At 24.5% G+C, this 26,794-nt stretch overlaps 1 protein-coding gene across 1 annotated transcript in view; it reads right to left on the bottom strand.

Annotated features, from left to right (window-relative positions):
* Positions 1 to 26,794, bottom strand: part of LOC117175269 — a 57,951-nt gene that overhangs the window by 11,643 nt on the left and 19,514 nt on the right. The window contains exons 4-8 of the mRNA XM_033364977.1: positions 26,302 to 26,633; positions 20,313 to 20,553; positions 14,404 to 14,655; positions 10,084 to 10,551; positions 4,055 to 4,522 (exon numbers count right to left, since the gene is read on the bottom strand). Coding sequence (XP_033220868.1) covers positions 4,055 to 4,522; positions 10,084 to 10,551; positions 14,404 to 14,655; positions 20,313 to 20,553; positions 26,302 to 26,633 — 1,761 coding nt within the window. The remainder of the gene's footprint in view (positions 1 to 4,054; positions 4,523 to 10,083; positions 10,552 to 14,403; positions 14,656 to 20,312; positions 20,554 to 26,301; positions 26,634 to 26,794) is intronic.

Below are 26,794 nucleotides of genomic sequence, written 5' to 3'. Positions count from 1 at the left end.
CGTACTTTATTGCACTCTAATATATTTCCCGAAGTTTCAGCTCGATATTTTACTTACAAAAAAAGTTCTTAGGTTCAAAAAAACATTCAGTGAACTGAAAAAGTGAGGTCGGTAATATAGGTATTTAGCTGTGTCACATGCCCTTAAGTTACAAAAATATAAATCCATCTTGTCAGTTTCAGGGTGGCCGTTTTAATAAAAGAAAAAAATTCCCGGCCATTTTTCCCGATTTGCAAACGGTCAATGAAATTTTTTAAATCTGACTCAACGCCAACATTTATCCATTTCAAGTAATAATAACTAACAGGATGACCATTTTAATGAAAAAACAAAATTCCCGATCCTTTCCCGGCTCGCAAATTTTTTCCCGGGCAATAAGTTTTTTTTTAATTTAAAAATTTTCTATTGAATTGTTCAATAATTTACACGTATAAACTACAACTGAATAATTTCAAATTTAATGAATTTAAACTGCAAAATTCAGAATTTTTAATATTCATAAATCATAGAGTTCAAAGATTTAGATTAAATTCAAAAAATTAGAATTTAAATTATTTGCATTTTAAATAGTTTAAGCATCTTTGAAACAATTGCAAGCTTATTATTTTTAAAACCAATTAGAGTAATTTTAAAAGATATTTAGAAGTTTCAAAAATATTACAAATTAATTTAGAACTTGAAATGATTTCAAATCATTCTAACGAAATGTGTTTCCCGAAAACATTTTTTTACTGGTAACGAAATTTCGGTGCAAAAACTCACAACCTAATTTAAAACAAAATGTAGATTTTTGCAGTTTACAAAAAATTTAGAGGATTTTTACGAATTGTGAAAGGCTCCAAACGAATAAAAATATTTTCTTAAAATTCCTAGGAACAGTGAAAATGATTCTTCTTTTTGAAAAATTATTTTAACAGAATATTCAAAAAGATGTTAAGAGATTTCCAATATTATTAAAAACGAGCCGGGAAGAATTAAAGAATTAAAACAAATTTAATTTTCTCAAAACTGTAAAAAAAATTTTATGAAGTTTAAAAAATGTATACAATTTCTGAAAATCTTTTTCACAAACGTGTTAAAATGTTAAAAGCTTTTCGAAATATTAACAGTTCAAAACTTTCTATGTCAAACAATTAAGTTTTAAATTGTTTACTTTTAAATATTTGGCTGCAATTTAGTCGTTTTAAATTATAAGTCAAATATTTCTAAATATTAAATAAATATCCTTTTTCTCAATCAACATTCTTTCAATTAAATGGGTTAAAAATTAAATAATTTAGACTTAAACAATATTTTTAATTGAATAAAAGTCTTTATTTACGAATTAATAACGAATCTGGAAATTCTTTAACTTTCAAAGGATTTAGAATAGTTTTATCAAATTAATTATTCTTCAGTTTTTAATACTTAAAGTACAGATCCATTTTAAAAATTATTTATTTATATTTACAGCTGAAAAAATAAAACTGTTGTTTATCAACAATTTTTAACTTTAAACGTTTTTAATTTTTAATTCAACTAATTACTTAAAAACTGTTTAAATCGAAATTGAACAGATTTTTCTTCTGAAAATTTGTAAAATTCGCGGTCAAAAAAAAATTCTGTCATTTCCCGGTTTTTTCCCGGTCTCCAAAAATTCCGATCCTTTCCCGGTTTTTTCGGTTTCCCGGTCCAGCGGCCACCCTGAACTAAGCAACATATTAAAGGACTCAAAGTGGAAAAAAACAAGTTTTCAATCAAATAGCTCACTTTTCAAACAAAGAAATGAATTTCTAATTAAAATGCTGAATCTTCAATACAAAAATTAATTTTTAATAAAACAGTTTATTTTTAAACCATGTAAATTTATTTATAACCCAAAGGATGAATTTTCAACTAAAAAGAAGAATTTTCAAACAATGAGATTAAAATTTTAAAAAAATCACTTTCTACAAAAAAAGTCGATTTTCTATTAATATAGTTTTAAAAAATAAAAATACGCAAATTTTCAATGAAATAAATGAACTTTCAATTAAAACAGAAAAATTTATATCCAAATTGTTAAATTTTAAAATTAGAACAGACCTACCAAAAAAATTAAAAATGTTTAAAATAAAGTAATTAAATTTGTATTTAAAAAATGGATTGTTTAACAAAGAAGTTACATTTTCAACCAGAGATGAATTTTCAATCAAAATTATGAATTTAAAAATTCCCCGTTCCAAGTGATGATGAATGAATAAGTGAATGAAACGTGATAAGTCCATTTTTTGAAGAAAAAAAGTTCTGCAATTTTCTATTAATTAAAATAATTTCTGATATTCCCATAAATTATTTTAATTAATAGAAACTTGCATTTTTTTCGATAACTTTTAGGTTGAAAATTCAACACTTTTTTTTTAAAGTTTGCCTTTTTTATTTTAAAGTTTATCTGCTTTAGCAGAAATTAAATCTGTTTTGTGGATAAAAATGCAACTGTTTAGTCAGAAATTAAGCTATCATACTATTTTTTTGAAAACTTAACTACTTCGTAGAAAATTTACTTTTTGTATAAAATTTATATTTTGGTGTTAAAAAAAATGAACTGAAATACTTTCTGGATGAAAGTTCCACTTAATAAAAAAAAAATTTGTTTTTTATTACAAATTCATCTGTTTTAGTAAAAAATTGTTCTTTTTTCGATAAAAATGCAACTATTTGGTAGAGAATTTTAACTATTTTGTTAAAAATTCATCCTTTTTGGTTAAAAATTCGTCTTTTTGGATTGAAAATTTAATTTTTTCGTAGAAAATTATTTTTTTGTTACAAAAATTCAATGTCTGATGTTACTGAGTCAACTGTAATCTTTTTTGGATGAAAACTCAAGTTTATTTGTAATAAAAAATTATTCTGCTTTAATATAAACTTCATATTTTTTAATAAAAATTCAACTATTTACTCAAGAATTCAACAATTTTGTTAAAAATTCATCCTTTTAGGTAGAAAATACGTCTTTTTGGATTAAAAATTCAATTTTTTTGGTAGAAAATTATTTCTTGTTAAAAAAATTCATAGTTTGATCGTGAAAACTCGATTAAAATCGTTTTCAACAGAAAATTCGACTAATTTTTTGAAAATTTATCTTTTTGATTTAAAACTTTATCTGTTAATAGAAGAAATTTCAGTTTTTGTATGAACATGCACCTATATGGTTCAAAATCGTTCTTCTTTGCTTGATAATTCAACTAATTTGTTTAAAATATTTGGTTGAATCGCTTTGTTAAGAAATCACTTTTTTTTGTTAAAGATTTATATTTTAAGTTGAAAATTTATCTCGTTGATTAAAAGTTTAACTATCTTGTTATAAATTAATCTTTTTTAATTGAAAATTGAAATACTTGGTTCAAAGTTAAACTACATTGTGAATTTTTTTTATTGAAGGCTTATATCTGGAAAATTAATTTTTTGTTCAACAGTCATATATTTTGTTTAAAAATTGCATTTTTGTAACGAAAAATTGTCTTCTGGTTTGAAGGTTCAATAATTTAGATAAGGTTTTATTTATTTTTTGAGTGAAAAATCTTTATTTGTTGGAAATTCGTCTTTTTGATTTTAAAATTATTTTCTTTTGTTGTATAAATTTCATTTTAAATTTCAATTTAAAAGTTCAATTATTTTGTTGAAAATTTCAGTATCTTGTTAAAGAGTTATCTTTTAAAGTAGAAAAAACTTTTTTTTCTTTGAAATAAATTAATACATTTGATAATTTTTAATTTGTATATGAAACACTGTAATAATTCCTGAATATGTCTGAGCTAGAAAATAATTTATATTCAACCGCTGATACAGCTTGAACGATAAAAATATTATTAAAATTCATCAATTCTTAAATTCTCTTGAATTCTTTTTAATTCGCCTAAATTCTGTCTCATAAGCCCTAAAACTGTAGATAAAGTAGAAATCATTATTCGAAATTGACGAAAAATGATTAAAATAATGAAAACTGAAATTTTTCTACAATCAGAAATTAAATTCCAGGTCATTATTTCCCGGTTTCCGGGTCCAGCGGGCCACCCTGAAAATATAAATAAAATACAACTAAAATGGCAAACCTTGAGGTGACAAACGTGCTGTCCTCTGACCACGTTGGGAAAGACACCCAGGTGTCGTTAAGAACCTCTTTGCAGAGCTGCGTTCTCCCGGTGCATTTTGGCTGCATGTAGGATTTCGGGAGTGCACAATACGACGCCCCTAATCGTTTACAAGTCGAATAATCGATTTCCATCGCGAGATCGCCCTGGGGTCTGTCCTGGTGACTCCGAACGACATTATTCGGCAGCGCCTCAATTCCCAGCGCACTTGTGATATTCGCCGAGGTCGTACTCGTTTGCTCCGGCACATGGCCCAGAAAATCCTTAAACCATCGCAGTAGTTCTGGAAACCGTCCCAAAAAGGGCGTTGCCAGTTGCAACAACTCAGACTTAGAAACGATCTCCTGATTAAACAAGACCAAGCATCGGAGAAAGTTCTCGTAGACTTCCTGAGATCTGAGAGCCTTTCGAACCTACCAAAAATACCGCGCAATTAATATCCTTCTCTAAAAGAAATAGATTTGCAAGGAAAATCTTCAAAACAATTCAAGTTAAGTAAAAAAAAAAGTATTTAAATTAATGGGATAAAATTTTTAAAATAAGAAAAAAATCCATTAATTTCCGTAAAATTGAATTTAATTAAGAGACATTTCAGATAAACGAGAAGAATTCGATGATATTCATATATGAGAAAACTTCATTGAATTGGATAACGAGCTTAGAAAAATTCAAGGAAATTTAAAAGCATTTGATGAGATGCCCAAGAGTTCAAGGCGAGGTTAAAAAACATCGAGATCAATTAAATAAAAACTTAAACATTTTTTTTAATCCATAGAATCAGGTATAATTGACTAAATTTAGAAAAATTGAAGTGAATTAGAAAAAAAAATTCTAGAGGTTTCCAAAGAATTGAAAAAAATTCGGGGTAAATTAATAAAAATTCAGGGTGAATTCAACAAAATAATTTCAAATTTTTGAAAACCTACTAAATTCTGACCAAAAATATGATTAATGACTACAAAACAATTCAAAAGAATTTAAATGAATTGGAAATTTCTTTTTAAATCGGAAAAAACATTTATTTCAGTAAAACCTGAGTGAATTTAGAAGAATTCAAGGGAAATGAGAAAAATTCATAAAAAATCAAGCAAAATTTAGAAATCAATCAAGGGTCTTAAAAATAATTAAAAAATATGAAACTTAAAAAAATGCAATTCAAGGGAATTTCAAAGAATTTAAAATAACTCAGGGTAAATTAATAATAATTCAGGATCAATTCCAAACGAAAAATTCGAAATCACTTCGAATCTTTGAAACCCTACTAATTTCCTGGGAAATCCCTAATTTATTGTAAATAAATTCTTTCAACCAATTAAAATATTTTTAAATACCGTTAAATTACATCAAATCTGATGATTCTTCTTAAAATTCGGAAAAATGGATTGAAATACCTTGATAGCTCAAAAAACCCCATAAAACCATGGTATTCCTCAGAAATCTTGTAAAATCCCTTGGTTTAAAAAAAAAACGAAATTTCCACAAAATAGTTAAATTTTTAAGTAACAAAATTAATATCTAACTAAAATAATGTATCTTCAACAAAGAAAAAAATTGAATTTTCAAATAAGAAGATTAGTCCATCAAAAAACATACATTTTGGACAAAAAAATGGAATAGTTAACATTTTAGTTTAAAAAATTCATTTTCTCAACAAAAAAAAGTTTTCAATAAAATAGTTTAATTTTTAAAATCAAAGAAATTATTCTTTAAATAAAATAATCGATCTTTAACCAAAAAAATACATGTTTAATCCACTAGTTGAATTTTCAACCCAAAAGATGAATTTCCTACGAAAAATGGCACATTTTTAACAAAATATATGAAATTTTAACAAAATAGTTGAATTTTCAACCAAGCAAATGACTTTAAAACCAAGAAAATGAAATGTCTATTAAAGCAGATAAATTTCTACAAAAAATAAATTTTCCCAATATAAATTTAAATAAACTGTCTTGTTAAAAATTAATCTGTTTCGGTTAAAAATGAACTTTTTTGGTTGGAAATTCAATTATTTGGATGAAAATTTATGTATTTTTTGAAAATTATTCTTGGTTGAAAGTTGACATTTTCGTTGTGAAGATTCATAATTTGAAGTGAAAATTCTTTCTTTTTCTTTTTGGTTAAAAATTAATTTTTTAATCTAAAAATTGAGCAATTTTGTCGAAAATTCATATTCTCAGGTTGACACTTCAACTATTTGTTACCAAATTTAAATTTCAACTAAAATTATTGAAATAAAAATCGTACCAACATCACGTCAATTTTTCAAATTATTTAGTTGAAAATTTACGTTATTTGTTGAGAATTTGTCTTTTTGGTAGAAAATAATTCACCTTGGTTAAAAGTGCAACTGTTTGGTTGAAATTTTTTTTAGTTAGGGATTAAAATATTTGATTGAAAATTCGTTTTTGTTAGTTACACTGGACGATTTGTTATTTTTAAATAAATTCTGTTTTTGTTGAGAATTAATTTTTTACGCTGAAAATTAATCTCTTCAGTTAAAATTTGCACTAATTCCTTAAAAGTACATTATTTAAGTTAAAGCTTCATAATTTTAAATGAAAATTCGTCTTTTTTTAATTAACTTTTTAAACTGAGAATTCAACTTTTTTTAAATTCAACTGAGTGGTTACAAATTTAACTTTTTCGTTCAAAATTCACATTCTAGAGTAGAGAATTCCACTACTTCGTTGAAAAATCATCTTTCCGGCATAATAATCTAAAAATTGGGTAGAAATTTCAAGTACTACTTGGTGCAATATTACACTTTTTTTTTAGAAGCTTCTATTTTTTTTTACATTGAAAATTAATCACTTAAATGAAAATTCAACTGCTCCATTTTTTATGAAAATTTCTCTTTTTTAGCTTACAAATACAAATATTTTGTTAACAATTTTTCAAAACGAAGAAAAAAAAAGATACTAAAATTATTCAAATAAAAATTGGACCAACAACACATCCATTGTTTAAAATATTTAGTTACAAATTCAATTCATTTTGTGAAATTTAATCTTTTTGGTAGAAAATTAAATCTTCACAATTTAAAATTAAACTACTTAGTTAAAAATTCATATCTTTTGTTGAAAATTCGTATTTATGATAGAAAATGATTTGTTGTTGTTGTTAAAAATGAAACTATTTGGTTTTAAATTCCACTATTTTGCAGAAAGCACATTTTTTTAAATAAAAAATGCAACTACTGGTTGAATTATTAAATTCATTTTTCGACGAAAAATTGAATAATTGAATTTTGAGTAAAAAAATGTATGTCCAACCAAAAAAATGAGTTTTTAATTAATATTATGAATTATTTAATCCGTGTAATAGTTACACTTTCAGTTGAAAAAATAAATAATTTTCAACCAAAAAGGAAACAACTTTTCAACAAAATAGTTACATTTTCGGAAAAAAATTCCTTTTTTTCCAAAGAAAAAACAGTTTTTTTTAATGAAATAGCTCAGTTTTCTACCTAAGAAATAAATTTTTAATCAAAATTATGAATCTTTAAAAAGAAAAATTTTAACAAAAGAGTTCAACTTTGAACCAAGTACATTTATTTCCATCCTAAAAGAGAAATTTTCAACTTGAATGATAAATATTTAACTGGAATACTTGAATTTTCAATCGACACGAAGAATTTTTAGATTTCCTTACATTATCAGAAAATTTTAAATAATTAAAAAAAAAAAGTAATTTTAAATTTTCCCAAAAAAGGGGTAATTTTGATTTTAAACATTGTAAATGACGGCTTGGTTCAAAACAGTTGCATCGTTAGAATAGTTTTAATCGACGATAAAAATTCCCCGTCATTTCCCCGGTTCGCAGATATTTTTTACGGTCAATAAAACTTTAAAAATTCGAATTTTAAAGCTAAACATTTTTCCATTTGAAGAAACAAACTATAAATTAAAGCGCTCAAAATGAAACTCTTAAAATTAAACTTCAAAGTTTTTAAATTAAAAAATGTTGTACTCAAATGTTCAATAAAAATAAAATAATATAAAATGGAAGTACCTTTATAAATTATGTAGAGTTTTAAAGATTCAGATTCAATTCTAAAAATATATATATCTACATTATAATTTCCAATTCTCTATAAATTAAAGAAGCAATCAATGAACTCTAAAATTTTCAAAATTATATTATTTTAAGCAACTTTAAGCTAGAAATGTAAAAAATTTAAAAATTTAATTTTTTTTAAACTGAACACTTCTTAAATTATTTTCATCCTAAATAGTTTTAAACACCCTTGAAAAGTTTCAAAAATATATTTCAAAATTTTGAGCAATCTGAAAATTGTTTTATATTTTTCAAATTTAAAATCATTTTTGAAATTTTTTCCGAACTTCTAAATATCTGTTAAAACGAATCGAATTTTTCCTAAGATTTTTAGAAAATCCTGCAAATTGAAAAAAAACACATTCATTGAAATCTTCCAGATTCTTTTTTGACAATTTTGGAATTCTTTTAAAATCTTTTTAAATATTCTCTTGAAATAATTTTTCAAAATGAAAAATCATTCCCGGTCAAAAATTCTGTCATTTCCAGGTTTTTCCCGGAATTTTAACCTTTTAAAAGTAAAGTTTAAAAGTTTTTTAATTGAAAAATTTTGTATTCAAATTTTCAATAATTTACACGTAGAAAATAGAAGCTACATTGTTCGGTAATAAAAAATGGCTTTTTATCTAAAGAAAAAAAAAACAAGTTTTCAATCAAATAGCTCACTTTTCAAACAAAGAAATGAATTTCTAATTAAAATGCTGAATCTTCAATACAAAAGTTAATTTTTAATAAAACAGTTTATTTTTAAACCATGTGAATTTATTTATAACCCAAAACATGAATTTTCAACTAAAAAGGAGAATTTTTAAACAATGAAATTAAAATTTAAAAAAAATCACTTTCTACAAAAAAAGTCGATTTTCTATTAATATAGTTTTAAAAAATCAAAATACGCAAATTTTCAATGAAATAAATGAACTTTCAATTAAAACAGAAAAATTTACATCCAAATTGTTAAATTTTAAATTAGAACAGACCTACCAAAAAAATTAAAAAATTTTTAAATAAAGTAATTAAATTTGTATTTAAAAAATGGATTGTTTAACAAAGAAGTTACATTTTCAACCAGAGATGAATTTTCAATTAAAATTATAAATTCAAAAATTCCACGTTCCAAGTGATGATGAATGAAGAGTAAGCCTTTTTTATTTTAAAGTTTATCTTTAAATTAAATCTTTTTTGTGGATAAAAATGCAACTGTTTGGTTAGAAATTAAGCTATCATACTATTTTCTTGAAAACTTAACTACTTCGTAGAAAATTTACTTTTTGTTTAAAATTTATATTCTGGCGTTAAAACATGAACTGAAATATTTTCTGGATGAAAGTTCCACCAATAAAAAAAAATTTGTTTTTTATTACAAATTCATCTGTTTTAGTAAAAAATTGTTCTTTTTTCGATAAAAATGCAACTATTTGGTAGAAAATTGTAACTATTTTGTTAAAAATTCATCCTTTTTGGTTGAAAATTCGTCTTTTTGGATTGAAAATTCAATTTTTTCATATTTGTTGATAAAAAAATCAGCTATTTGCTAAAGAATTCAACAATTTTGTTAAAAATTCAATTTTTTTTGGCAGAAAATTATTTCTTGTTAAAAAATTTAATAGTTTGATCGTGAAAACTGGACTAAAATCTTTTTCAACAAATTCTGCAAATCCTGCAAATTAAAAAAAAAAAAAAAAAAAAAAAAAACATTCCTTGAAATCTTCCACATACTTTTTTGACAATTTTGGAATTCTTTTAAAATCTTTTTAAATATTCTCTTAACATAATGGTTTCAAAATAAAAAATCATTCCCGGTCAAAAGATAAATTCACTGTCATTTCCCGGTCTTAAATAATGCCCGGTCCAGCGACCAGTCTGAAATTTTGAAAATAATAATTGTAAAAAGAAAGAAGCAGAAGAATAATACCTTGTCGAAAAAAGCGTAGTCATTCAAGCTGCCGTATTTTCCAACTTCGGCGATTGAAGAGTCGCGAACAGAGGCAACCTTGTGTTTCTTAGCAGGCGGTGGACCATGCTGGATGTGATGTGAATTCCCGGTCGACATCGAAGTCGTGAACGAAGGACTTCTCTTCAATTGGCCCGTACTGTGGCCAATTTTTTGACCCACACTAATATCTCTGGATCCTGGTCGTTCCCGTTCTCGATCACGGTATTCCCGATTTTCCCGATCAAGACCGCCACCACCGCCACCTCCACCACCACCGCCTCCACCACCACCTCCACCACCTCCACCACCACCCGTTCCGCCCGAATCCCGATGATCCCTCGGCAGAGTACCAGAATTATTATACGGAGTTTTCAGCCCTAAAGGTTTCTTAGTGATCGTCGAGTGATCGTTAACCGGTCCGACTTTGTTAGTCTGAAACATAGCAGACTGGCACCAATCAGAGTTAGATTTGTCATCGAAGGACGGATGAAAGTTCTGCTTAAAGAGAAGGCAAAATTGGGGGGGGGGGGGGGGAAAGAAAAAACATTTTAGTTATCAAAATTATTAGACATTATTTCGTGGTAAAATTGGAGACAGGAGAACTGAGATACGCCACCTAGGGTACACGCGACCTTGTCGCCGCGATTATGTCTTTTCAGTCAAATTCTAAAATGCATTTATGCATACCAATATATAATAATAATAATAATAATAATAATAATAATAATAATAAAATAAATATAATAATATAATCTCTACAGATCAGGTAATTCCAGAAAGTCAGGGAATTTTTGAAAAAATAAAGTTATTTCATTAGTATGGTTAGAAACCACAACTATTTCATTGAAAATTAATCTCTTTTGGCTGAGGATTCAAAGTAGTTTTGTTAAAAATTCATTTTTTTTTTTTTTTTGTTAAATTCAACAATCATTCGTATAAAATTTAAATCATTTTTTCAGAGTGCCCGTTATAATCGACGAAATAAATTCCCGGTCCTTTCCCGGTTCGAAAAACATTCTTCACGGTCAATCGAAATAAAAAAATGAACACTTGAGGTTGAATATTTAGTTTAAAAAATTGATGTTCAATAAAGTACATTACGTTTTCAAGCAGAAATAAAATTTCACTTAAAATGCTGAACCTTTAACAAAAAAAAAACTATTCAACAAAAGGATTTAATATTTAACCAAATAGTTAAACCTTTTACTATAATAATTGAACTTTTGACTAAAAAGAATAATTTTCAACCAAGGAGATTAATTTCTATCAAAAAATACGAATTTTCAAATAAAAATGAGAACCAAAAAATCATCCAAAGAAATCTCAAGTTTTCAATCAAACATCTCAGTTTTTAACCAAAGATATAAATTTTGAATTAAACAATGAATCTTTAACAAAAAAAAAAATGTTAAACAAAAGAGTTTAACTTTACATTAAAAAATTTTATTTCAAATCTAAAAGATGAATTTTCAACTAAAATGATAAATATTTAACAGTAATACTTGAATTTTTCACTGAAAGGAAGAATGTTTAAACAATAAGCTTAACTTTCAAAGAAAGTGCTAATTTTTTACAAAAAAATAGAATTTTTAACAAAATACGTGAATTTTCCACGAAATATTTTGATTTTCAATTTAAAAAAACGAAAATTTTCATTCAAATGGTTGAATTTTTAACTAGAAAATATGAACTTTCAACTAAAAATGAAATACTTAAATTTTCATTTAAAGAAATTAATTTTCAACCGAACTGATGAGTTTTCAACTAAAATAATGAATCTTCAACTGGAATAGTCGAACTTTTTGACGAAAAGATTATTTTTCAAACATAAAGATTAAGTTTTAACAAAAAAGACGAACTTTCCACAAAGTAAATAAATTTTCAGACAAATAGTTTAATTTTAGATGAAAAAAAAAATCAATTTTCCACAAAATGACTGAATTCTAAACTTAAAAAGGTCAATAGATTTTCAAAAAAGTAATTACATTTTCCACCAGAGATGATTTTTAAATCAAAATGAATCTTCAACCAAAAAAATTAATTTTTAATCAGAGATTAACTTTCAGCGTGGCCGTTTTAATCGACGAAATAAATTCCCGGTCAATTATTTTCTTTTTAAATGGTTTAAACATCCCTGGAAAGCTGTCAAAATTAATTGAATTTTTTCTACAATTTTCAGAAAATCCGGGAAATTTTAGAAAATTTCTTTAGAATTTGGATGTATAAATAACAACTGAACATTTATTATTTGTAGGCGAAATTTAAGTAATTTTAAGAGATATGTAGACGTTCGTCTAATTGATATTTTGGTAGAAAATTTATCTTATGGGCTGAAAATTGATCTATTTGGTTAAAAATTAGTTGTTTTTAAAATTTTTAATAATTTTTAAAACTGAAAATGTAACTTTCTTTTTTTGTCGAAAATTGATCTTTTTGAGAGTTATTTGATCGTCTTGGTTAAAAATTATACTATTTCGGTAGAAATTATTTTTGGTTGAAAATGATTGAAAATTATGTAGTTGAAAATTGAACTATTTAGTTGAAAATTTATTTGACTAACTGGAAATTTAATTATTTTGTTTTTGGTAGAAAATTTATCTTTTCATTTCTTGAAATAAAAAAAAAAATTAGTTAAAAATTAGTTTTCCTATTTTATGTATATAGAAAATTCATCTTTTGTGGTTGAATTCTACTATTTTTGGCATGAAATTAAATTGCAACCACTTATTTAAAAACGGAACTGCTTTGTTAAACATTTATTTATTTGTTTGATCATTTTTTTGTTCGAAATTTAATTATTATGTTGAAAATTAATTGTTTGCACTCAAATGTTTTGTTTAAAATTCCCGTATTATATTGAAAATTCCTTTAAAAAGGTTTATATTTGGTTGAAAATTTTAGTTATTTCTTAAATATACGTGTATTTTGGTAGAAAATTCATCTTATTGGTTGAAAATTGATCTATTAGGGTAAAAATTATTTCTTATTTAGAATTAATTTTTTAAACTGAAAATGTAACTGTTCCATCATTTGTCGAAAAATTATTATACTAACTGAAAATTTAAGTATTTTATTTTTGGTAGAAAATTGATCGTTTCAGTTGAAAATTCATTCAACTATTTCATTTTCTGTGTAAAATTAATTAATGGTCTTTTTTGTTACGAATTCATTTCTTTAGTTTCAAAAAAAAAAATAGTTAAAAATTCGTTTTTTTTTTAAATAGAAAATTCATATTTTTTTTAAAAATGTATCACTGTGATTAAGAATTAATTATGAAAATTCGTTTCTTTTTAGTTGAAAATTAATTTTTTTTAACTTAAGCTGTAACTAGTCCATATTTGCTTGAAAATGTATATTTTTAGTTGAAAAATTGATTAATTTTGCTAAAAACTTGTTCTTCTTTATTTAAATTTATCTATTTTAGTTCAAAATTTATATATTTTATTGAAACTGTATCCTTTTTGGTAGAAAATTCATCGTTTCAGTTTAAAATTGAATTATTATGTTGAGAATTATTTTGTTGTTGTTAAAAATTGATTATTTTAACTGAAAATTTATTTCTACTAATTTTGGTAAAAAATCCTTTTTTTGACGAAAAAATAACTATTTTGTTGAAAATTCTTTTTTCCTGGCATTTATTCTTATAAAATTTTAACTGTTCTAATTTTTATTGAAAATTAATCCTTTCTTCTTATTAGTTAAAAATTGATTATTTTAACTGAAAATTTAATTTTTCTATTTTTGGTAAGAAAAAATATTTTTTGTTGACAAAAAAAAAAAAAAACTATTTTGTTGAAAATTCTTTTTTTTTAATGACATTTATTTCTTTAACATTTTAACTATTCTAATTTTTATTGAAAATTAATCTTTTTTTTTAATGAAAATTCATATACCTTGATGAAAATGAGTTTTTTATAGAAAATTAATATTTTGGGTAACTATTTCGTTAAAAATTCCTTTTTTTTTTGTGGAAGATTCATTATTATAACTTTTTTATTTGAAAACTCAACTAAAAAGTATTTAAAATGTATTTAAAAACAGCAATTTTAAAGCGATACATATTCCCGCGAAATTGAAATGATCTAATTATTATTAATAAAGATAGAAAATAAGTTTTTTAAATCCTAATTCAAAATGCTTAATTATAAATGCTCCTGATAATTTCTCCGAGCACTTAAAACTCTTTTTAGAAGGCTAATTTGCATCGAAATCGCGTCGACAAAAAGTTCATCCTAGACTCTAGACAGCGTACTCTAGATTTCTGATCCCAATATTTGAGCTGGTGATTTAAAAACTCACCAGCGGACTCTGCTGATTCGTCGCATCGGGTAAAAACTGTCCAAATTCGAGGAGAAGGTCCTCCTGGTTTTCGAAAAGCTTCGCCACTTGACTGTAGACTTCCGCTTCCGTTAATTTTCCGGACCCGGCTACCACACTTCCAGTTCCGACACCCATGTGGCCCGACTCCTTCAGATTCCGTTGCTCTTTCTGATATGTGTGTAAAATTTCTAGAAATTTCTTGTACTTGTCCGGCTGGCCTTGGAATCGATTCTGCAAGCGTAAAATAACAAATTTCGAATAAATTAATCATTTTATTTTCAACTTGATCAATTAGAATCACCTGAAATACGAGATCAGTGTCTATCCGCCGAATGATTTTGAATTTCCGGACAATTTTTGAACTTTTCGGGACTGTGAAATTCAAAAAAATCGTACTCTATTCTAAACATTTTTCCATTTAAAGCAATAAACAATAAAACAACTAATTAATTCAACACGTACGAAATGGAAGGTACTAACACTTTTCAATTGAAATTTTTTTTATGAAATGCAGATAAACTGCAAAATTTACAACTTTTATAAATTATATAGTTCAAAGATTCAGATTAAATTCCAAAAATATAAATCCACGTTAGCATTTTCAATACTTTTAATTAAAGAATCAAGCAATGAACTTTAAAAATTTCCAATTTTATATTTTTTTAAGTAATTTTAAGCTAGACAAATTAAAAAATTGAAATTAATTTTTTTGTTAACTTAACAGTTTTTAAATTAGAAGTTGAATTATTTTCATTTTAAATAGTTTAAGCATCCTTGAAATACTTAAAAATTTCATTTCAAAATATTGAGATACCCAGAAGTGGTTTTATATTCTTCCAAATTTAAAATCATTTTTGAAATTGTTACGAAACTTTTAACTGGTATTTTTACATGAATTTAATTTTCCTACAACTTTTAGAAAATCCTGTTAATTAAAAAAAATCCTTAAAATTTGAATTTATAAATAACAATAGGAACACTTATTATTTATAGAAAAAATTAGAGTATATTTTAAGAGTTATTTGGAAGTTTAAAAAATATTTCAATTAAATTTAGAAATTGAAATTATTACAATTGAATTAAACGAAGTTTAAGACCCGAAAAAATTGGGCAATTCGTACCGAAATTTTGGTACAAATACCCACAGCCGAATTTAAAACCTTGAATATTTTGAGGATTTTTTTTTTAATTTGCAGGAAATTACTCAAATTTTGTTTACAAATAATACACAGTGAAATTTTCAATGGCTAAGAAAACTAATAAAAATAATATATTAATTTATTTATTCAATTCAATATTTTATTGACGAATCATGCAAATTTTTATTTAAAAACAAAAATTATCAGAATAAATGATATTACATTAATCTCAATTCGTATAAAGACTTTCGAATTCAAACAGTTACAATCTGTAAATTATCAAATTTTGAACGGATTTAGAATCGTTTTGTCACATCAATTATTGTTCACTTTTTTATACTTTAATTATTTACAAAACTGTTGAAATCAAACTTGGGCCAATTTTTCTTCTTAAAATTCGTAAAATTCCCGGTCAAGAAATAAATTCACTGTCATTTCCCCGTTTTTCCCGGTCATTTCCCGGTCCATCAGCACTTTTAAAAGTAAAAGATAAATTATATTAAACATAAATATTTTTAAATTAATAATTGTTCCATTTTTTCAATTCGGTAATATCATAAGTTGTCGAAAATTTTATTATTGTGAAATTTTTAATTTTTAGCCAGTTCTAATTCTGGGAATATTATATTTCAAATATTCTGCTTTCCTGGTTGAAAATTTGTACTATTTTGTACAAAATTCATAGTTCTGGTTGAAGATTTATAATTTTAGTTAAAAATTCACCTCTTTGGTTGAAAATTTACCTATTGGGCTCCAAAATCTTTTTTTTTCGAAAATAAATACTCATAACTGAAAAATTAACTATTTGATTGAAAATCTATTTTCTTTTGGTTCAAAATTAATATTTTTTAAACTGAAAACTTAACTATTCAATTTTTGGTTGAAAACTGAACTTTTTTAGTTGAAAATTAAACTATTTGGTTAGAAATTTACCCACCTATTGAAAATTCGTCTTTTTGGTTTGAAAATTCATCTCCTTTGGCAGAAATTTATTTTTTGTTTGTTTGGGAATTCAACTATTCTGTCAAAAATTTGTATTTTTTAGTAGAATTCGACTTTTTTTGGTTTAAAATTAAAATAATTGCGTAAATTCAAATTGAATGGGTAAAAAATGGAATATTTTAGTCAAAAACAATATTTGAATAGTATTTAAAATGGAATAAAAGCATTCAATTATGAACCTATTATTATGAAATTATGCGCCGTGCATGCAAGAACAAAGGAATACTGCGAACACAAGGTGTATGTTGTCAAGCATAATAAATGAAACCAGTTATTGTTCAATTTTTAATTGTTTACACCTTCTTTATTTTAAATTGTATCGTGTGATACGAAATATGTGAATGGATAGATTTTTTTATCTAAAAAACTGGTAAAGTCCCGGCCAAAAAATAGATTTGCTTTTATTTCCCGGTCTTGATTTCCAGGTTGGCGATTTACATTTGCCGCCAAACGAAACACTTATTTTAATTTATGGTATTTATTATAGAAATCCTTTAACTTTTAGTAGAAAAACTTTTTTAACAAAAAATACAGATTTTCCTGAAAGTAGTACAATTTTCAATATAATAGCTAAATTTTAAACTAAAATGATGAATCTTCAATTGAAATAGTCGAATTTTCAATTAAAAATAAAATATATTAATTTTTACTGAAAAAGATTAATTGTCAACCAAAACTTAAATAATTTAATTTTACCTTAAAAAAATTTAAGTTTAATCCAACAGATGAATTTTCAACTAAAATATAAGAATATTCAATTGGAAAAAGTCAAATTTTTAGTTGAAAAAATTACTTTCCACAAAAAGAACTAACTTTTCAAAAAACTGACTTTAAACAAAAAAGTTACATTTTCACACAAAGTAATGAATTTTCCACTAAAATGATGAATCTTTAATTAAAATAGTTGAATTTTTGACTAAAAAGATTAATTTTCAACAAAGAAGATTAATTTCTACCAAAAAATGTGAATTTTTTACTAGAAAAGATAAACTGTCAAACAAACATTGAATAATTAATTTTGTAACCAATAAATTTTTAATCAAGAAGATCACCTTGCAAAGAAAAAGACAATTTCCTAAAAAAAATCGATTCAACAAAAAAAAACGTATTTTCACAAAAATAGGTAACTTTTTACTGGAATTAGTTTTTTATTTTTAAAAATTGTTTTTTAACAAAGCACATTGTTACATTTTTAAACAGAGATGAATTTACAGCGAAATTGTTGAATTTTTAATTTAAAAGGGCAACTTTTCATCCAAATTGTTGAATTTCGAACAAGGAAAGATCAATTTTTCGACAAAAATGGAAGAGTTAAACTTTCAGGTGCAGATATTAATTATCAACGAAACATGTTAATTCTCAACTAAAATGATGAATCTTCAACTTGAATAGTTAAACTTCATACCAAAAAGATAAATTTTTAACCATAAAGATTAATTTTCTAGAAAAGACAAATTTTCCACAAAACACATAAATTTTCAACAAAAAAAAACAGTTTAATTTTGAAATAAAAATATCAATTTTCAACAAAATTTTCAATTGAAAATAGAATAGTTAAATCGTCTGCAAGACTTTTATTTTTAACCAATAAAAAAAAAACAATTTTCGAAAAAAAAGTTCAATTTTCTACTTGACGTTACATATGTTTAAAACTGTTTTTCCACTAAGTAGTTACATTTTCAACCAGAGATGAATTTTCGATTAAAATTATGAATTTTCTACTAAAAAGATTAACTTTCAACTAAAATTAGGAATCTTTAACTGGAATAATTAAACTTTATATTAAAAAGATGGATTTTCAACCATTAAGATTAATTTTATACAAAAAAAAATCAAAAGAATAGTTGAAATAACGAAATTGTTATTTTTCTGTTGAAAAGCATATTCTTAAACAAGAAAAAAAAGGATTTTTTAAAAAAATAGTTAAATTTTCTACCGAAATAGTTAAATTTTGAGTCAAAAAAAAGTTATTTTCAACAAAGTAGTTACATTTTTAAACAGAGATGAATTTTCAATAATTAGGATTAATTTTATTTTAAAAAATGTCAAAAGAATAGTTTCATTCTGAAATAAAAAATATCAATTTTCAAACCAATTTTTATTTTTCTGTTAAAAATCTAACCCTTAGACAGACAAGAAAAAAAGATTTTCTTGAATCATAAAGATTAATGGTATACAAAAAAATTCAAAAGAATAGTTCAATTTTGAAATGAAAAATATCAATTTTACAAATTTTTATTTTTCTATCAAAAATCTAATTCTCAGACAAGAAAAAATCGCATTTTCATCAAAATAGTTCAATTTTCTACCGGAATAGTTAAATTTTTAGTTAAAAAAATTGAATTTCAACAAAGTAGTTACACTTTCAAACAGAGTTGAATTTTCAACCATAAAGATTAATTTTATAAAAAAAAATTCAAAAAAACAGTTTGTTTAAAAAAAATATCCATTTTTAACCAAATTTTTCTATACTGTTAAACATCTGATTCTTAAACCAAAAAAAAATCGGATTTTCATCCAAATAGTTCAGTTTTCTACTGTGGAATAGTTAAATTTTCAGTTAAAAAAAATTGAATTTCAACAAAGTAGTTAGATTTTCAACCAGAGATGAATTTTCAACTAATTTAAACTAAAATGATTCAAACAAAAATAAAATTTTAAAAAATCGTTTTTTTTTTCGTTTTTAATAAAAAAAAATATCAATTTTTTAACCAGAGTTTTTTTTGACTGTTAAAAGCATATTCTTAAACAAGAAGAAGAAACGGATTTTCAAGAAAATAGTTAAATTCAAAGGAATAGGTGGATTTCTGAATAAAAAATATAAATTTTTAACGAAATTTTTATTTTTCAGTTAAAAATAGTATCCTTATTTTCAACTAAAAAGATTAACTTTCAACCAAAAGTATGAATCAAAAGAATAGTTTAATTATCAACGAAATTTTGATTTTTCTATTAAAAATCTAATCCTTAAACTAGAAAAAACGAATTTTCACCAAAATAGTTTATTTTTCTCCTGGAATAATTTAATTTAAAAAAAAATTCAATTTCAACAAAGCAGTTGGATTTTCAAACAGAGATGAATATTCAATTAAAATGATGAATCTTCAACCAAAGAAATTAATTTTGAACAAATGTTGAATGAATTCGCAATGAAAAATGTAACCAAATTTTCTATAATAATTCAGCAACATTTCTTCTTTGAAATACTACTACTACATTCAAAACTACTTCATGTATACTTTCTTGATCAAAAATATGTAAAAAGGAACTTTCAAATTGTGGCAGATTCTGACTTTGAACAGGAATTTTGTAAAATTCCTTTCTTCCAAATCCGAATTATAATTCTTTAAATAAAAAAAAAACTTTTCCTGTTCGAAGCAAAAATACATTTCTTCAGCGAAACTCCCTGACCTAAAATAAAAACAATTATTTTCTCAAAATTCCCTGTTTCACGTCTGGATAATTATGTTTAAAACCGACCAAAATTATTGAAATAATGAAAACTTGGAAGTCGACTGCAATCAGTATTAATTTCCCGGATTTTTAATTAAATTCCCGGTTTCTCGGCCTTTTTCCGATCAAATAAGACACCGAGGAGATATATTGAATATTATAAAATTGACAAGTTACAACGCCTATATTTTGTGTGCTGCCATCTACGTGTCGTGTTTCTGGTTTCTTTTGTCTAAGAAGAAGCAGAACAGGAATAGTATTCGGATTATATTTCTTGGGTCGCAATTTACATACCTTAATTTTATTGACATAGTTGATGGCATGGTTAAATTCAACAGGTTGACTCTGCTGGGTTTGCCCACTATTGGACACGCCGTCTTGTGCTTGGCTCAAAGCCTGACTTACGGCTTGTGCCTGTGCTGCTGTCACGTGGGAATTATTGTAAGGTTGGACTGGCGGTGACGCGGGACCGTGCACCGTCAAATTGTTGTTCGAAATATTGTTTGACAGCGGACCATGGTGTATACTTCCAGATCTGCCAAGAACGACAAGCAATTTCAATATTTAAGTTGATTTCCCGGTGCCTCAAACATTTTTCACGGCCAATGATATTTTAAAAATCAAACGCTCAATCTTAAAATTGTTCCATTCGAAGCAATTATGAATGTTTAACGGGAATATTTGAACTTTCAACGAATAAGAAAACAAAACGTAAATTGTCCCTCAGAAATTGATTAGTAAAATTTTTAACGGGTTAACTATTTTTTTTTTATTTAAAATTGAAATCTTTTTTTGACTGAAGATTTAACAATTTGATTTTTGGTTGAAAATTGATCTTGTTTAGTTGAAAATTCAACTATTTGTTTGAAAATGTATATATTTTCTTAAAAAATGAAGATCTCGAAATTGTGAAAATTATATCTAAAGAAAATACCGATTTAATCAGAAAAATCAGAAAATGTGTTTTTTTCATGGAAATTAGTGTTTAAGAATAATAATTTCAATATAAAATTATAAACTTACGAAAATGACTTAAAAATTATAAAAATGTTTGTTTTTTCCACAAAAATTAGTATTTTAACCAAGAATTCCAATCATCAACAACTTTAGATTCACATTTCACAATTTTTATTATTATTCGGTATTTTTAATACAAAAAATAATTAAATTTTAAAGATATAAAATTGTTCAACAAATTAGACTCCGGTTTTTTAAAACGTTTTGTACCGAAAATTGACAATTTCAAATACATAATATTAGAATTTAAAGGCTCATAATTTTTACTTTTTCAAGTGAAATGGTATTTGAAAAAAAAAATATTATAGTTCGAACCAGATTTTTAATTTAAAAAAAAATTCTGGTTATATTCACGTTTTTCACAGGAAATAGATTATCACACAAAAATTAAAAAAAATTGATTTTAAACAAGATTCTCAACTTGTTAACAATTTAAAAATGAAAACAGTATTAAAAAATCATCGGTTATTTTTAACGTAAAATAATAAGATTTTTCAGTATATCATTCGTTTTCCGCCTCAAATTGATATTTACAATAAAAAAAATAATATGATTTGTTAGCATTTTTCACCAGAAATCGGTTATTTTAAACACCTTTAGGTTTATGTTAGCCTTTTTTGTCGGAAATTAGTATTTCTCAACAATATTGCAACCTTCTATTTGAAAAATTAATTAATCTGATTTGGTTAGAAATGAACTTTTTATTTGAAAATTCACAATTCGACGTTGAAAATTCTACTAATTTGTAGAAAATTCGTAGATTCTGATCGAAAATTTAACAATTTGGAAAAAATTGATGTATTTTGTTGAAAATTTATCTTTTTTGTTTAAAAATTATCTCTTACATCAAAAATTTGATCTTTTTATTTTTTTTTGTTTTTTAAAATTGTTTTGTAGAAAATTCGTCATTTCTGCTAAAAAATTCAACAACTTGGTAGAAAATTTAACTTTTTTGTTGAAAATTCATAATTAAACTGTTTTGTAAAGATTGTTTTTTTTTTTATTTTTAATAAAAATTAATACTACTCAATAAAAATTTTAACTACTCAATTTTTGGATAGATGAATATAAAAGAAAAAAGAAAATTTTCATATAAAATTATGAATATTTAACGGGCATATTTGAACTTTCAACAGAAAAAAAAAACATAAATTGTCCCCCAGAAATTGATTAGTAAAATTTTCAGTTAAAAAAACTAATGTTCAGTCAAAGAGATGCATTTTCCACTAAAATGATGGAATATTCAATTGGAATAAATATTTAAAGTTTCAGTAAAAAAAAAATTATCATCAAAAAAACCAAATTATCAATAATAGTTCGATTTTCACTTTAATTGGCGAATTTTTAACAAAAATTATGAATCTTTAACTGGAGTAGTTAAATTTTAAACATTCAATTGAAACAGTTATTTACATTTTTAGTTGAAAAAAATTAATTTTCAACCAAAAAATTAGAAAAAAAAACTCTGAACAAATAATAAACAAATAAATTCTGAACAAAAAATGTAGTACTTGATACTTCAACTTAAAAATATTTTAATTTAAATAAAAATAAAGAAACTGGCAAATTTCCAACAAAATACATACATTTTTCATCAAATACTTGAATTTTTAACTGATAGCCGTCAATTTTCATCTAAAAATAGAATGGCCAAATTTTCAGTTTAAAAAATTAATTTCAAACCAAAGAAAAAACAAATTTTCAAGAAAATAGTGACTCTGAATTCATTAAAAATTAATCGCAGCTTCAAAAAAGGAGGGAAAATAGAAAAAATTCTCAAAAAGAGGGTTCAAAACGAATTTCGAGAAAAATAACTACAAAAAAAAAGACCAAAAAAAGAAACAGTTTCAACAAAATACATCAAATTTTAACCAACCAGTTGAATTTTCAGCCAAGAAAAATCAAGAAGATTAATTTTCTACCAAAGGAGGCACATTTTCAAACAAAATAGGTGAATTTACCAAATAAACTTGTTAATATAAAAGAGTTTTTAAGAAAATTAAAATTAAAATTATAAATCAATGATATTTAAAAAATTAAACACTAAATCTTAAAATTGTCCCATTCGAAGTAATAAAAACTGAACTGCAAACGAAAGCACTCAAAGTAAAACTCTTGAATTTTAAACTTTGAAAATTGAAGTTTAAAAGTTCGTTCATTCAACAATTTTGTATTTAAGTGGTCAATAATTTACACGTATAAAATGGAAGATACTAACAATTTTCAACTCAACAATTTTTAATTAAATGCAATTTTTTCAGAACTTCTAAATATCTCTGAAAATCAAACGAATTTTTTTTATAATTTTCAGAAAATCCTACAAATCTTAGAACATTTCTTTACAATTTGAATGTATAAATAACAATTGAACATTTATTATTTGTAGGCAAAAATTGAGTAATTTTAAGAGTTATGTAGAAGTTTTGAAAAAATTCAAACTTAATGTAAAACTTGAAATGATAGCCTAATTTAAAACAAAATGTAGATTTTCGCAGATTTTAAACAAAAACATTTTCTTATGATTCATAGGAAAATTAAAAGTAACTTATCATTTCGAAAAATTATTTTAAGATAATATTTAAAAAGTTTTTCAAAGATTTAAACAAAATTTTCAAAAAAGATTCTAGAAGATTTTAAGAAAATTTTCTAAAATTTTCATGATAATTTTTCATGTTTTTAAAACTTCTAAATGTCTCTTAAAAATACTCAATTTTTTTCCTCAAATGCTCATTTGTAAATTGAAAATCAAAATTTTAAATTTTAATTTACAAATTAAGCATTTTTCAAATACAACAATTAAAACCGCAAAGTTCAAAGTTTAAAGGCTCTTCGAAATTTTAACAATTCCAGGTTTTTTATGTCATACAATTCGCAGTTAAAGATTCTTTACTTTTAAATATTTGGTTTCAATTTACTTGTCTTAAATAAAAATTCCAATATTGCTAAATATTCAATAATTAATTTTTTTAAATAAAAATTTCAAATTGAATGGGTTAAAAATTGAATATTTTAGACTGAAATAATATTTTAAATATAATAAAATCCTCTAATTAAGAATATATTATTATAAAGTTATATTCAAGCTGAAAATAGTCTATAAACTTTAAACTTTAAAAAACTATAAACATTAAAAAATATCAATTTTCAAGGAAATTTTTATTATTCTGTTAAAAATCATATTCTTAAACATGAAAAAGGAGACGGATTTTCAACAAAATAGTTAAATTTTCTACTGGAATAGTTAAATTTTTAGTTAAAAAAAAATTATTCTTTAATAAAGTAGTAACATTTTCAAACAGAGATGACTTTTCAATTAAAATGACGAATTTTCAACTAAACAGATTAACTTTCAACTAAAATGATGACTCTTTAAATGGAAGAATTGAACTTTATGCGTAAAATGTGAAATTTTAACGATAAAGATTAATTTTACGTAAAAAAGATTCCAAAAAAATAGTTTTTTTTTTAAATAAAAAATATCAATTTTCAGCCAAATTTTTCTTTGCTGTTTAACATTTAATTGTTAAACCAGAAAAAACTCGGATTTTCACCAAAATAGTTAAATTTTCCACTGTGGTATAATTAAATTTGTAGTAAAAAAAATTGAATTTCAACAAAGTAGTTAGATTTTCAACCAGAGATAAATTTTGAACTAAAAAGATTAACTTTCAACTAAAATTATGAATTTTTAACTGGAATAATTAAACTTTATACCAAAAAGACGATAAATTTTCAACCATAAAGGTTAATTTTGTACAAAAAAAAAATTCAAAAGAATAGTTGAATTTTTGAATAAAAAATATCAATTTTCAACGAAACTTTGATTTTTCTGTTAAAAATCAAATCGAATTGGTTAAAAATGGAATATTTTAGACTAAAAAAGTATTTTAAATTTAATAAAATCCTTTTATTAAGAATATAATATTATGAAGTTACTTTTAAGTTGAAAGTAATGACTAAGACTTTCAAATTGAAACCGTTTAAGTTTTAACGTTAAAATCTGAAAATTCTTAAATTTTGAACTGATTTAAAATCGTTTTTGTTTACATTTTATTACTTAAAGTACATATAAATTAAAAAAAATTTATTTATTTATTAAATAAATATGTTTTTTATCCAAAATTTTCAACATCAAAGGCTCTTATTTTTCATTTGTTTAAGTTTGTAAGAAAGCATTTAAAAATTCTTTAAATTAAAAATGTAAGCTTAAAAATAAAAATGGAAAATTTTTTAAGTAAAAAATTTTGAATTACGCATCGTAAGCTAAATAATAGCATAATGTAAAAAACATAACAATTCCACTAATTATTTAAAAACTGTTGAAAACGGAACGTGGACAGATCTTTCTTCTACAAATTTGTAAAATTCCCGGTAAAAAAAAATTTACTGTCATTTTCCGGCTTTTCCCTCTCTCAAAAAATTTCCGGTCATTTCCCGGTTTCCAGGTTCATCGGCCACCCTGCTTTTAAACAAATTTCACGGCCATTGAAATTAAAAAATACCATCAAACTTAAACTGAAACGTTTTAGATATGAAGTAATCAAAACTGAACTGCAAATTAAAACAATCATACACTTGAATTTTCAACTCAAAAATATAAATCTTAAACAAAAATGGAAAAGTTAAACTTTCAGTTAGAAAAATTAGTTAGAATAGTTCAATTTTAAGCCAAAAAGGTCAATTTTCAACTAAAATGATAAATATTTAACTGAAATACTTGAAATTTCAACCACAAAGATAAATTTTGAACTAAAAAAAAAAAAAAAAAAAAAAAAAAAAAAAAAAAAAAAAAAACCAACTTTCAACCGAAAATTAAATAGTAACATAGTTATTAAAATTAAATTTGTTACCTTACTCATGAATTTTGAATCGAAATAATGAATCTTTAACTAGAATACTTGAATTTTAAACCGATATTATAACTGAAAAAAAAATTAATCTTAAACTCAATTAGTTGAATTTTTTCAAACGCCCTAAAATCATTAAAATTCCTTTAAATGATTGAAATTTATTTTAAAATTCTCGAAATCTTAATAAACACCCTAAAATATTTCCAAGAATTCAAGATAATTCAAAAGCAGGGGAAATGAAATGAAATAGTGAAATAAATAGTTAAACGAATAGTGCTTAAACCACGAATTAATTGACTGAATGAAAAATGAGTTCATTTGAAGAAAAAAAAAGTGGATATTAGGTATTAGGGCTTATTTTCGGGACTTTGAAAAAATAAATGGGATACAATGGGCCAACTCGAATTTTCACTTACCCCTGCATTATTTGGAGGACAGGCTGAGCCTTGGTGGGTTGAATCGGGGGACTCGAAATCGGCGGCGAACTCACACTGAGGGTGCAGTGATGCTGAGAGATCGTCGACGTGTGGCCCGTTCCCTCGTTCGGCATGCTCACAGATACTTGAAAGGCGTAGCCCTGCTCATTGGCTTGGACCTCAATCTTGTAACCAGGAGGCAAAAAAGTGTTAAAGCCAACTATTAATTCGGGATGGCCCTTAAATAGATGACTAACTCTTCTAATGACTCCCGGCGTATCTATGCTCTGCGACTTGAACTCTTTCATAATATCTAGAAAGTCATTGTAGACCTGAAAGTTCAAAATTAAATTGAAAAATTGAAGACTCAATCAATCCGACCGGCCGAGACAATAATACGAGGGTAGTTCAATAAGTCCTTAGAATTACCAACAGATGGCGCGCGAATCGCTCCAAATCATCTGTTTTCAGTCAGCACCACTCCCGACTAGAT

Source organism: Belonocnema kinseyi, chromosome 6 (assembly GCF_010883055.1).
Source record: "Belonocnema kinseyi isolate 2016_QV_RU_SX_M_011 chromosome 6, B_treatae_v1, whole genome shotgun sequence".
Lineage (NCBI taxonomy): Eukaryota > Metazoa > Arthropoda > Insecta > Hymenoptera > Cynipidae > Belonocnema > Belonocnema kinseyi.
This window is presented reverse-complemented; position numbering and strand designations above follow the sequence as displayed.